The sequence below is a fragment of the Bos mutus genome, chromosome 26, assembly GCF_027580195.1.
Source record: "Bos mutus isolate GX-2022 chromosome 26, NWIPB_WYAK_1.1, whole genome shotgun sequence".
Classification (NCBI taxonomy): domain Eukaryota; kingdom Metazoa; phylum Chordata; class Mammalia; order Artiodactyla; family Bovidae; genus Bos; species Bos mutus.
Window position 1 is genome coordinate 29,102,306 of NC_091642.1, and position 12,903 is coordinate 29,115,208.

At 57.9% G+C, this 12,903-nt stretch overlaps 1 protein-coding gene across 4 annotated transcripts; it reads left to right on the top strand.

Annotated features, from left to right (window-relative positions):
- The first annotated feature begins 3,721 nt into the window (after positions 1–3,721).
- Positions 3,722–9,549, top strand: FGF8 (fibroblast growth factor 8). 4 transcript variants are annotated; one of them, XM_070363613.1, is made up of 6 exons: positions 3,722–3,753; positions 3,852–3,888; positions 4,422–4,508; positions 4,733–4,913; positions 8,107–8,213; positions 9,040–9,549. In XM_070363613.1, the coding sequence occupies exons 1-6, from the start codon at positions 3,722–3,724 to the stop codon at positions 9,328–9,330; spliced, it is 735 nt and encodes a 244-aa protein (XP_070219714.1). In that variant the 3' UTR covers positions 9,331–9,549. The 4 variants fall into 4 exon arrangements, with proteins under 4 accessions (XP_070219714.1, XP_070219715.1, XP_070219716.1 ...); XM_070363614.1 differs by having other exon boundaries at positions 4,766–4,913; XM_070363615.1 differs by lacking the exon at positions 4,422–4,508.
- The last annotated feature ends 3,354 nt before the right edge of the window (positions 9,550–12,903 follow it).

The window sequence follows — 12,903 nt, forward strand, 5'->3', positions numbered from 1 at the left end:
CAGCCGACACTTCTACCCCCCGCAAGTAGCCCCGCCCCAATATTTACCCTCCTCGACGCCGCTGATCGCTCATTGTGAGCCCTTCTAGTTTCTTGGCGGGTCTGCCCGCGGCCCTGGCCGGCGCCAAGCGCGCTCCTACCCGCGGTGGGGGCCCAATCCACATCCGCCTCATCCCGGAGTTTCTCGACCCGACAGGGCGCCCACGGACTGAGCCGGGAATTGTTTTTTCTCCCTCCCCTCCCTCGTCTCTCCTCGATCCCCCTTTCTGCCCTCTCAGCGCACAGTAGGAGCGTTGCCCATTCATTTCGGTCTCTGAGCCCTGAGGGCTTACGCCGGGGTTTGCAGACTGCTGGAGGAGGGGCAAGACTGTATTTGGGGGGCGAAGGGGGACGACCAGACGGGGCCTAAAGTGCTTAACACAGTCTATGCGATTTACATTTGAACAGTAGGCGGAGGGTCTGCGGCGCTTTGAACGCCTGGCGCAGGCTGCGCGTGTTGGAGCGCAGGCGGCCCCCGCCGGTTGGTGTGGATTTGAGGGGCCCAGGGTGGGCCAGGGGCGGTGGGAGGGGGCGACCGATGCGTTTGGAAAGAGGCTGAGCGTGTGTGTTTGGGCCCTTGCAACGGTGTATTTGCAGAGAGGGGCTATTTGTGTTGGCGAGAGGTGTGTGTTTGTGTTTGCAGGAGGCGAGTGACTCTGTGTGTGTGTATTTGTGTTTGAGGAGTGTGGGGACGGCCGGGAAAGGTGGCCGGGCTGTCACTCAGCGATCAGGTTGACAGGCGCTCCCTCATCAGGGCCAGGGAGCTCTGATTGCAGATTCGAGGAAACAAAATAGCAATTGTAATTACGGGGCTTTGATAAGATAAAGGAAGGAGCAAGCCGGCCGGGAGGCGAGTAAGAGCAAGGGAGGAGAGAACGGCCTGCTGGGGCCCCGATGGAGTATTTACATCTGTCATTCACGGGGGTGTGTCCTCGCAGTACCCGGCGCCTGATGCGGGGGTGTCCCTATTGACACCCCCTCCCCCATCTAGGGACAGGGACTTTTGGGGATATGAGAAGAATCTCCTCAAATGGACGAAGACCCAGTTGGGGGAAGTTCTCAAAATGTAGAGGAATTCTGGTCTGTATAGGCCCCCGGGGTAGAGGTTAGGGTGTGGGACTCAAACCCTGATTGATGGTCCACACGTTTAGGCCGGGGATGGCCCATCTCTGGGGGAGAGTGAAGAGGGTGGATTAAGATCATTGAGGTTCAGCCCAGCATCTTCAGAACCTTTTGGGGGCTCCAAACCAGGGTTGAACTCTGGTCTGAGCCAGGTGCTATAGTCTCCACCCCCCACTCTGGGGAAAGGCAGGTGCCCAGAGTGACTCAGGTTGTGACTCCAGGACTACACACGCTAAGGATGGGCTGGATGATGCCCTGACCCCTGCTTGGGTCCTGCTCCTTGCTGTTCTCATCAGACTGTTTTCAGAGGGCTGGTCCCTGGTGAGAAGACCCTTTTCATCTGCTGCCTCTCATCTCTCCACTTATTTATTAATGCATACAAATAATAAACATATTCAAGGGCCTCCTATGTGCAGGGCATGAGGTTAAGATGGTGAATATTTTGCCTGCTTGAATTAGTGTACCTGGGGATGTAGACACCCAACAACTTCTAAGACAGAGGAGCTCAAATGAAGGAGAAATGCTGGTCTAGGCAGTGGGTACTGGAGCCCACTTCACTTGTCTTCCCCCAGTGCCCACCTCCCAGTGGGGTTGAGAGGAGATGGTGCAGACAGCCTTTAGCAAATACAAGTGCTCAATAAATGGTGGTGCTTATGATTCTTATCTGTTGGGAGGGTGGTGAAGGCAAGGCCCCGCCTGCACTGAGGTCTAAATGCTCAGTCAGTTTCCCCATTATTCATTCATTAAATACAGAATTGCAGAACCCTGCCCTGCTCTCCTGAGCTAGTAAGATGTGGTCCTTGCCTGGAGGTCTGGGTGGGAAAGAGCCACTTGAGGGAACAGACTCAAGTGGGTAACAGGTGAGCTCAGGGAGTCTGCTTCTCTGGGGAGGGATGAGATCTTGGGACAAGTCTCCTGATTCTGTTTCCCCATCTAGACCTTGCTCAGTATTAGCACTATGGCTGGGAGTGGGAAAGGCAGGCCACAGAGAAAGGGGAAGAACTTGGCTGTGCTGCCTCTGGTCTCTTGGTTTCCTGAGGCCATCCCAGCCCCTCCAGCCCAATCCCCAAGGACATGGGGGCTGGCAGTAGGGCAGGGGAGGTCTTGGGCAAGGGCAGCAGCTGGGCAAAGCATCAGTGGCTCCACCTGCTCCCCAGAATTTTCTGTCTCAGGGCATCTCTGCCCACCCAAGCTGCTCTCAAAGAAGCACCACGCCTCGCGGGTTCCTGAAGCCCCTGGAGGAAGCAATGGGCGGCTGGGAAAGGCTTAGACAACTCACTACCTTCTTTGATACTTTCCCTCCCCCAGGGTTGACAAATCACCAGTCCAAGTTTACCACACAGTAGGTGTGTAAGTACCTGTTCATTGCACAAATAGTGGGACTCTGAGCGAAAAAGACTAGGCAACCTGGATCTAAGTCTCTTTCCCAGGAAAAGCAGCTGAGGTTATTTTGCGCCCACTGCCTGCTGCTTTGGGGAGAGCATGGTGGTGGCAGTGACTGGGGTTTTCCGTATGGGTGGGCTCTCTCCTTTTTGGGTGGTGTGGTCAGGCTTCAGTCTAGCGTGTTGGGGGCGGGAGGTCGGGGGGCGGACAGGAGCAGGGGTGATGGTGATAATGAGAGCAGGAAGCAAGAAAGGAGATGTTCCTCGATCTCAGGGCCTTCTTGGTGACTGAGCGATGCAGGAGAGACCGGCAAGGCAGGGTACTCAGCAGAAAGATGGGGGTGGTTGTCGGCTCCCGGTCGCACAGGCACGCACTGCCAGAGGAAAGCGCACAACCGTTCACCCCAGAGTTAGAGGCTACTTGCAGGCGGCAGCCCCAGACAGACAAAGCACACAGTAGGTGGCTCAGAGAACCGCTGTCTAGCTTGAGGCTTAAGCGGACCGGGTCCCACGGTGGAGACAGGGCGCCTTCCCACTCGGGCGCCGGGGGGTCCAGGAAGCTCCAGCAGAGGGTCTCGGGACTCCACGGGGTGGGCGGCCCGATGGGCCCCCATCCCCGCGTGCCTGGACCCCAAGAACGCGCAAGGGGACAAGTCCGGGATGCGGAGAGGCGCCCAGACGGGCCGCCCCCGCCCCTTGCAGCGGGTCCCCAGACCCCTCCCCTCACCCAGACCCCCAATCCCCGACCCTCCGACCGCCCCGCCCCGGTCCGCCCCGCCCCCGCCCCGGGCTGCGTCCGGGCCCCCGCTCCCAGCCGGGGGCTGCGGGCTCCGGCCGCCCGCCCCGCGCTCCCCCCTCGCGCCCGGTGCGGCGCCCCCCGCCCCCACCCCTCCCCCTCCCTTCCCACTTACCCACCCCCCCTGCCGGCCCGTTACCCTCCCTCCCGCTCCGGCTCCTCAGCAGCCAGCGGCCAACGGCTCCGGCTGCGGCGCAGAGGCACTCGGCGCGGCGCGGCGAGCTCGACATTCCCTGGGTCCCGCGGAGCCGCGTCCCGATCGCCCGGGCTGCCACCCTCGAGCCCCGCTCCGCCGCCGCCGCCGCCCTCGGCTCGTCGGTCCGCTGCCTCCCGCGAGCCGGCGAGATCCCGCCGGGGCTGTGCGTGCTCCCCGGCCGCGCGCCATGGGCAGCCCCCGCTCGGCGCTGAGCTGCCTGTGAGTACCGCCGCCCCGCGCCCCCGGCCGCGCGCCCGCCCGCCCGCCCGCCACTCACCCCGCGCCCCTCTCTCCCCGCCCGCTTTTGTCTCCCACAGGCTGTTGCACTTGCTGGTTCTCTGCCTCCAAGCCCAGGTAAGGCGCACTGCGCCGGGGCCGGAGGGGCACGCCGGGGGGCGAGGTCGGGCAGGCCGGGGCAAGGGGACTGACCCCGCGGCCGCGCGGCGGGCTGGAAGGGCTGGGAAACATCTTAGAACTGCAACCCTTAACTATCCGGAGGAGGGGTTAAGGACCAGAGAGGTAGCGCCGGCCTCAGGTCACACAGCCTGTGAGCGGCGCGCGGCTAGAACCCGAGGTTTCGGAGTCCGGCGCTGTCTCCCACGCCTCCCAGCCAGGTGGGGGTGGTTGGGGAACTCGGCGGGCAGCCACTCCCGGCCGCGCCGAGGAAGGGGGCATTCGGAGCCAGGGGGCGTTCGATGTCAGAGGTCCGGTTACTGCCTCAGGGACCCGCTCCGCGGCTCTTTGGGGAGACTTGGCGGCGGGTCTGGCCGAAAGATCAGGTGCCCGGGTCTTCTGTGGTCTCAACATTTGCTCCGTGAATTTGTCTTTATAAATGTCAGGGGTCGGGCCGCTCTGCCTCCCGACTTAAAAGCGCCCTGCTCTTCTAGGAAGGCCCGGGCGGGGGGCCTGCGTTGGGCAGGGAGCTGGCTTCCCTGTTCCGAGCTGGCCGGGAGTCCCAGGGTGTTTCCCAACAGGTGGGTCCAGATCCTTCCCCATCCCGGGCGCATCCATACTAGACTGGGTCTGTCCGACTTCCTTGGGTAGGGTGGGGGTGGTCCGAACTGGCATGTTGGGGGGACCCCAGCCCCTGCCGGCTGCCTGGGGCAGTGGAGGGAGGTGCCGGGTGATGGGGGCCACTCGGGCCCCTGGGCAGGGTAGCATTATAATGGCGTGTTGTGTATTTTTCAATTTCCTAAAGGTAACTGTTCAGTCCTCACCTAATTTTACACAGCATGTGAGGGAGCAGAGCCTGGTGACAGATCAGCTCAGCCGCCGTCTCATCCGGACCTACCAACTCTACAGCCGCACCAGCGGGAAGCACGTGCAGGTCCTGGCCAACAAGCGCATCAACGCCATGGCAGAAGACGGGGACCCCTTCGGTAAGGAGCTACACTGCACTGGGGTTAAGGTAGTCTGCGGGGCGCGCCCCTCCTCCCCAGGCTGGCCTGCTGTGACGGGACCTAGCAGTCGCATCTGCGCTGAGCTGAGGCCTGCAGGCTCCCCAGCTCAGAAGGGAAGGAGTTAAGCCGACAAAGCATCTTGGGGGTCAGCTGGAGAAGAGAGGGCTGGGGAAGGGACCCTGGGGAGTACTTGGCCCATAGGTGCCCTTTCCCTGCCCAGCAGATGAATGAAGCCAGGAATCTCCCTTTCCACCTCCCCCTCTCATACCCCTCCCCACTGCAGGTGGAGGCAGAGGGTTCAGGGGGAGGGGGCCCAGGTTTAAGGGAAGCTCTTGAAAGAGGATATGTCACCAGGGCCCACAAAAGCAGAGTGGGAAAGAGAAGGGAGAGAAATCCCCTCAACTCTCCCAGGTTTGGGGGGCAGTGTACTGCGAACCTTAAATACTTTGATCAGGAGGGTCAATTACACATGGGGACTAGGCTAGGAAAGGGGCCTTCCCCACTTCACTTGTCCAGGAACCCAAGCGGTTGGTCAGAGCGGGGCTCCTGGCTCCCGGTGGGGTGGTGAGTACAGGGAGCTACTGTGGGGTGGAGAGGCTGAGGACTGATTGATTTCTAAAACATTCAATATTCCTGCCTTGAAACAAGGCCAATTTCCAGAGTCCTGGATGTACCAAGAGAAAAGCAAGTCCTCTGGGCGGCTGGTGTTGTTTTTAGAGAGCGATTATTGTGAGTTTAAAAACCTTTAAATAATGACCAAGTTAAACAAGCATGAAAGGAGAGGGGAAGACTCTATTAAAATGTAATAAAAAGGTGAAGCATTTTAAGAGCTAAGAAGAAAGATGAAGAATGATATAAAACAGAAAAAGAACGAGCCTTTTTTTCAGATGTGGAGTTTGAAAGGAGTTGCAAGTCTGTAAATGTTAAAAAAGAGGTTCAAGATTGTTCTCTATGAATCTCTGGAGAGACCCCCGCGTCTGGCAGAGCGATTAAAACTCTTCTTACTTTCACCTTTTTTAACATTTCCTGAATACTTTCTCCTCTTCTCGAGCCAGTTTGGGGGATCGAGTATGTCTCGCTGCATTTTTTCTGCATCGACGTAGCTGACTTCCCTTCAAAGCTGGAGAAGGAGACATAATTTTCCTGGGATAAATCTGTCACTGGGGTGGAAGAATAGGTTTGAAAATGTTAAGCTTTCCAAAAGCCCGGTCGGGAAAGCCGCTGTAAACTGCCGCCCCAGCTCCCCAGCTCCATCCAGGAAGGAGAGTGGGGGCTTTCTGCAGTGGGGGTGGGGGTGGCCTGCCCGGTGGCCGAGCTCCCCTGCTGGGCTGGCAGGGCCAGCCTGCCGCCCCTTTGTCCCTTCAAACTGGCTGCTCGTTGCCCTTCTCAGCTTCCAAGGAAAGGGAATGAATGCCTGGCTCCTCCTGGGTTTGCTCCATTGGAGCAAATGGTCCAGCATCCTCCGGGTTTGGGGAGCGAAGAAGACGCTAAGCTGGTCATGGGGGGATTCATCTTCAGACATCAGAAGTCTGATGCCCACTTCTCTTCTTACAATTATATGAGGCTTCCCAGGTTCCCTGGTCCCTGCCTGGTGGGCAGGAGCAGGAGCTGGAGGGCCCAAGAGCAGAGGCTTAGGGTGTATAGCCAGGACAGGTAGAATCTGGGGAGAATGGCAGAGAAGTCTCAGGGGCTTCCTTATGGGTCCCAGGAAGGGACAGAGGGCTCCATTCCTGTCTGCCTTGTTTGGCAGACTCCCCTCTTCTCCAGTTGATGTCCTTCTTAGCCCTTAAAAAATAGCTGCTCCTTGCCCTGAAAAGCAGAACAGGAAAGGGATGGGCAGACTGGCTGGATCCAAGAGGAGCTGGGTGGGAGGGGAGGTGACAGCTGCATTTCCCTGGCTGACTTGGAGCCAGACTGGGGACTTGGCTACTGGGTCCCAGCTCTATGCTTCTGCAAAGGGAGGCAGGCAGTCACAGGCTGGGCTGTGAGGGCTGCCTTGCTGACCTGTGCCCATCACCTCCCATTAGTTTCAGGGTCAGAGAAGGTGCCACCTTGTCAGAATAAGCTGGGAGGTAGCCCTGGGAGTCACCAGACTTCTTTGTCAAGGAGGGAGAAGGCTGAAGGAGGGAGGGCAGGAGACCCAGCCCCTTTGGTTCCATCCCAAACAGCTAAGTCGGTCCTCACTCTCAAAGGGAGGAGTTGTACAGAGAGTGGGCAGGGGCCAGGGCTTCTGTGGCAAGCTGGCTGTCTAAGGGAAGGGGTAAGAAGGCACAGGATTCAGCTCCCTGTCTCCTGGCTCTTGAGTGAGAGGCAAGCACACATGATTTTCTCTTCTCCTCCCCTACAGAAAGTGTTTGCTCACTGGGGTAAGAAGCCCAGTGCTGCTAGAGGGGGTGCAAGAGAAAAGACTATTGAATTACTGATTTCTGAACACTGGAGCTGGGGTCTGGAGTGACTGGGAAGTATGGGGAAGAGACAGTATCCTCCTAGCTGGTGTCTGAGTTTCTAGGAAAGCAGCCAGCCATGGGCTGTGTGTGGAGGGAGAGCTGTCCTCATCCCTGTCACCTTTGCAGCAGAGCCGGGGTGGAGGGTGGAAGATGTGGGGTGGGGTGGAGTGGGTTGGGGTGGAGGGTGTCGGGGGGTGGCCAAGGCTGTGGGTTGGAACCCGAGGTATCAGAAGCAAGAGAGAGTGCTTTTATGTTTGACCTCAGGAGTGGAGGTCACCACTGCACCTGGATGTTTGTAATAACCTGTGAGGCACGTGCATATAATATTTTGAACTGGAAGAATCCTCATAGATCTTTTGATTGGTAGTGGAATTCTAGTCAAATTAAATTTTACTTGAAGCCTCAACACAAAAATCATTGCTGTCTGATTATAAAAGAGGGTCTTCAGTTTGATGGCTCTAAGACCCCTCTGCATAAACCAGTTCAGACACCATGATCTCATCCATTCCCCCTCTGTAAACCCAGGCTAGGGGCCTGAAGCCCAGAAAGGGGACTTGACCTTTCCAGGGTTGCACAGCATATTAGTGGTTGGAGCCCACAGCCTGGGCATCTGGCCCTTGGAGCAGCTGCTTCTGGGATGGGCCAGCTGGGGTAGGGACATGGAGCACTGGAGGTCAGGAAGCTGCCAATAACCACCCCCACCCCACCCCAACCTTTCCTGACAGCAAAGCTCATCGTGGAGACAGACACCTTCGGGAGCCGGGTTCGAGTACGAGGAGCTGAGACAGGCCTCTACATCTGCATGAACAAGAAGGGAAAATTGATTGCCAAGGTGAGGTCCTAGAAAGAAGGGAGGGACTGGCTGGGGCCTGGGGAGCAGGCTGGGCTGGCTGAGCTCCTCCAGGATACCAACTAGGTGGGCAGAGAGGCAGAGGGCCACCTTGGGGTTACCTAATGATTGGGTGGGGGGTGGAGGAGGTGAGGGAGGAGGTAACTGAGAGATGAAAAGCTATAAAGGCAAAGGAGGAAGAAGGAAGGCTAGGGAAGGGGCTGGGGAGGGGGTGTCGGTAAATTCCATATATCTTTTTAACAAATCACCAAATTGCTTTGCTATTATGTCCAATTACATGGTACCAGCATTTGGAATGTTCAGTAAGCCGAGGGCCCAGCCCCTCAGCCGAGCTCTGAAATGGCCCCATTAGTCACGGCTCCTCTCCAGCCTCGAGCTCCCCGCTTCCCTGGCTTCTGGGGCCCGGGGCTCAGCATCTCCTCACCAGCCTTCCCTCCCCCATAGGGTGGTGGCCCTGGGGCTGCAGGTTAGCGTCCTGAGATGGCTGAGGTGGGCAGGTGGGGAAACGGGTGCTAGCAGCTTGGGCCAGACTGGTGGGCAGGAGGCCAGGGTGGGCAGGGGCTGGGCCCCCTCTCTGCCCCTCTGTGTTGGGGCCCAGCCCCTCTGTAGACAGCCATGTGTCACTGCTACCCAGGAGGACAGGAAGTTGCCGGGTGGGCTGTGAGTTGTGAGGGATTAGAGAGCGGGTGCCCACCCTGCCATCTGCTGGGGTGCCCACCTGCTGTCTGGGGCCGCCTGCCCTCTGCCTAGGATGGGAGGGGGCTCCGGACAGAGCCGGGTGACACCGTGTCTGCCCCCCACCCTGCAGAGCAACGGCAAAGGCAAGGACTGCGTGTTCACGGAGATCGTGCTGGAGAACAATTACACGGCCCTGCAGAACGCCAAGTACGAGGGCTGGTACATGGCTTTCACCCGCAAAGGCCGACCCCGCAAGGGCTCCAAGACCCGGCAGCACCAGCGCGAAGTCCACTTCATGAAGCGGCTGCCCCGCGGCCACCACACCACCGAGCAGAGCCTGCGCTTCGAGTTCCTCAACTACCCGCCCTTCACGCGCAGCCTGCGCGGCAGCCAGAGGACTTGGGCCCCTGAGCCCCGATAGGCCCTGCCGGCCCCTCCCCGCCGCTCCCCCGCCCAGGCTTCCTCTTTGCAGGAGGAGGTCTGCGCTACTGAAGGCTGGGGAGGAGCCGGGAGAGCCCCGGGCTCTAGTTGTGGATAATTGTTTGCTGTTGGGTTTTTTTCTGTTGTTGTTTTGTTTTTTTTTTAAACAAAAGAGAGGCTCTATTTTTGTATTCCACTCAGCTGTGGTGTCTGACTTCTTCACTCTCACCTAGGCTGGTGAGTGGCCTAGACTGGGATTCTGGCGGCGGGGGGCGGGGGGGGGGGGTTTCCTGAGGGTGGAGGGCCTTTTCTCATCCCTCAGAGGCACTCCTGGGACCCCAGCAGCTGCAGGGCAAGACTGCTAGACTGTCGGGCTCCACTGTACCCCTAGGTGGGGGCAGAGAGGAAAGGGACTGGAACTTTAGGTCAGGTCTTTCAAGAGCAGGTGTCAGTGGAGGATGGTTGTATACTGCTGCTGCTGCTGCTGCTGCTGCTAAGTCACTTCAGTCATGTCCGACTCTGTGCGACCCCAGAGACGGCAGGCCACCAGGCTCCCCCGTCCCTGGGATTCTCCAGGCAAGAACACTGGAGTGGGTTGCCATTTCCTTCTTCAATGCATGAAAGTGAAAAGTGAAAGTGAAGTCGCTCAGTCATGTCCGACCCTCAGCAACCCCATGGACTGCGGCCTACCAGGCTCCTCCATCCGTGGGATTTTCCGGGCAAGAGTACTGGAGTGGGGTGCCATTGCCTTCTCCTGGTTGTATACTAGTTGCTATTAAATGACTGAAATATTTATTTAATTGAATTAAAAACGTGTGTTGGTGAGTGGGTCCTGCCGGGGTCAGGCCCCTCCCCCTGTGCTGCCCCAGGTGGCAAGTGGCTGAGACCCGCAGCGAGTCAGGCAGCAGCTCTGACTGGAGCTTCGCTTCCACCTAAGGATCCACACCTGTTACTGGAGGGGCTTTCCTGGGAGAACAGAAACAGAGAAAAGGGCAAGAAGGGGTTCTTAACTGGTCTTAGGGCCTCTCGGTCATGGACTCTTAATCGAAGTTGATGGTAACACTTCCCCAGGCCATCTCTGGGTCAGAAATGATGACTCTGCTAGGACTGGAGCTAATCATGGATTCAGTGGGTCCTTTAAAAAGTACCTTTCTGTGTGCCTTGGTGTGTGGGGGAGACAGGTCAGAGATGCCTGCTCTAGTTCTGAGTATCAGACTCCAGAAGATGCAAGAAAAGAGCAACTGCCAGGGTCCAAGGTGGGGGTATGTTGTGTGGGGGCGGGGTGGGTGGGGTGGGGCACCACAAAGCTGGTGTTGTCATTTGCAATCTGAAACAAAGTGTTCATTTTGGGATATTTAGTTAGAAAGCTGTGAAGGTGCTGAGCAGAAGGTGCTGAGTTCAGATGTTGCAAAAGAGCCCAGGAGACTGAGGTCCAGGGAGAGGCTGCCAACCTTGGAAGACCAGGCCTAAAGGGAGATGAACTGGGATTGTGGGGAAGGGAAGCTACAAACCTAGAGCAGAACTCTAGTTTGAGCAGAACTCGAACTCTGGGCAGGAGGAGAAGCAGCAGGTGCTGTGTCAGAAGGACGAGCCTGTGAGGAAGGAAGACCAGGTCATGCCATGGCAGTGGTAGAGCAGGTCATTCAAAGCAGGGTAAGAGAATTGGCCTGTGTGGGTGGAGGGGTGAGTTCTCAGAGGTGCACCAGTGAGATTGGCATCCCACCACTCTGAGCAGAGCCCAAGCCCAGAGGCAGCAGATCTCCTGAGGTCAAAGCTGGCTCAGCCATCATAACTGAGGCCTCTCATTCTGGCTACTTATGCTGCCCTCTTCGGGCTGGTCCCACAGCCCAGTTACTGGACCAGTCCAGAAACCTCTTTCTTCTGGGTCTCGGTTCTTTGATGCCTTTGGTTGGAGGGCAACCCAAGGCTTCCTGACCATGTGGGTCTCTCAGAGTTGCCTCTGCAAGTCCCAGGCTCAGGCCATCCAGGTGGATCAGGAATCCCAGGGCTCAGTGGGAAGCCTTGGAGTAGAGAGGCTGGGGTACCATGGGGCCTCTTCAGACCTGCTATGAGGGTGCAGGGTTCTGGATAGAGTAGGTTTCTCTCAGTGCACAGGTACCAGGGGCGTGGAGACCTCTCTTCCAGCTCCCTCAGCTCTTAGTGCCTCCCCTTCTGCTCTATCCCCTCCCCTCCCCCTTTAATTAATTCTGGGTGAGCAGCCTGGCTTTATTGTGCAAGGAGCTGGGGTCTCACTGTGGGAAAAGTCACACCTTCTGAGCAGCTTCTGATGCCATGCAAATGAAGAGACCGTCCAGGAAACGCTTTCATCTGCACGGCCGCCTGTCCAGCCCCCAGCCCAGTGATTGCCCACATTTCATTTGTTTGAGAGCAATTCCTGGGGGAAACCACAGGGTGGGAGGGAGTCCAGGGGGTGGATGAAATGCCAGGCTCTCCCTGCCTGTGATCCTGGGACGAGGATGGGCCAAGGTGGTCACCAGCTAGGCCAAAGCTACCCTGAAGCCCCCTGGCTAGGGATGCCTGAGTGCTCCAGGGTTGTGAGGTGGCACTGTGCATGGTTGTGACTAGGGAGAAGTGGGTTGTCCAGAGAGCTGGACCTGCCTCCTGGAGAAGGGAGAGATGACTGGTGGAGGAGTAGACGTGGACAGGAAGGTGGTGATCTGATCCTCGAGGTGGCCTGGGGCTTTGGGAAGGGGTTGACTCCCAGCAGGACCCCTGACAAGGGACCCTGGGAAACTGATGCCAGAGCAATGAGGGCAGAGATGGGCCAGAGCACCCACCACCTTGTTTATCTTTGCATTGCTGCCTCCACAGAACCCTCACTAATAGGGTTTTACAGCCCACTCAAGCTGCAACTGGCCAAGAATCAATCATTACCGGCACTTAGTGGTTTGATAGTTAACAGCCTGAACTGAAGCCAAACTGGTTGTTAACTGTGATAACAACTGATTTCAAGGGGTTATTGCCGGCCCAATATGCTCAGCCCATTTATTTCGGGGAAAACAAGCAGGGAGCTGTTGCAAGGCCCAGAAAAGGGAGGAGGAATGGGCTTTTCCGCAGCCAAAAGGCCTGATGCTGTCTCGGAGTGGGTGCTGGCTGTGAGAGCCCTGGGGCCTGGCTGAGGCATGCGTGGAGGCCTGCCAGCCAGAATTCACTGAGGATCTATGCATGGGTCTGGGTGATCCCCTCAGGTTCCTCCTTCTTTCCAGCTTTCACCTCACCCTGATTCCCCATGTCCCCTTTCCTCCTCTTCTTACAGCAGTGATCCCCATGAGGCCCTCACATGGACAGCTCTCCATGAGGAGAAGCCCAGGCCTAGTGGCCAGGCCTCTGCTTGTCCCCACTCAGCAGGCAGGGCTGGACCTCTTTACCCATTCCTTCCTACCTGGGGCTTCCAGAGCCTAGCCCAGTCCAAGCTAGAACTTTGCCTTTCATTTCAAAGCCAGTGTTGACTCCACCCAAGTCTTGACTAGAAAGGATACATGAGAGGCCTCTCCCCTCACTCCGCCAGGTCTTGTCCATCCCCACCTGCTACCCTCAGCTGAATGGCCACCGG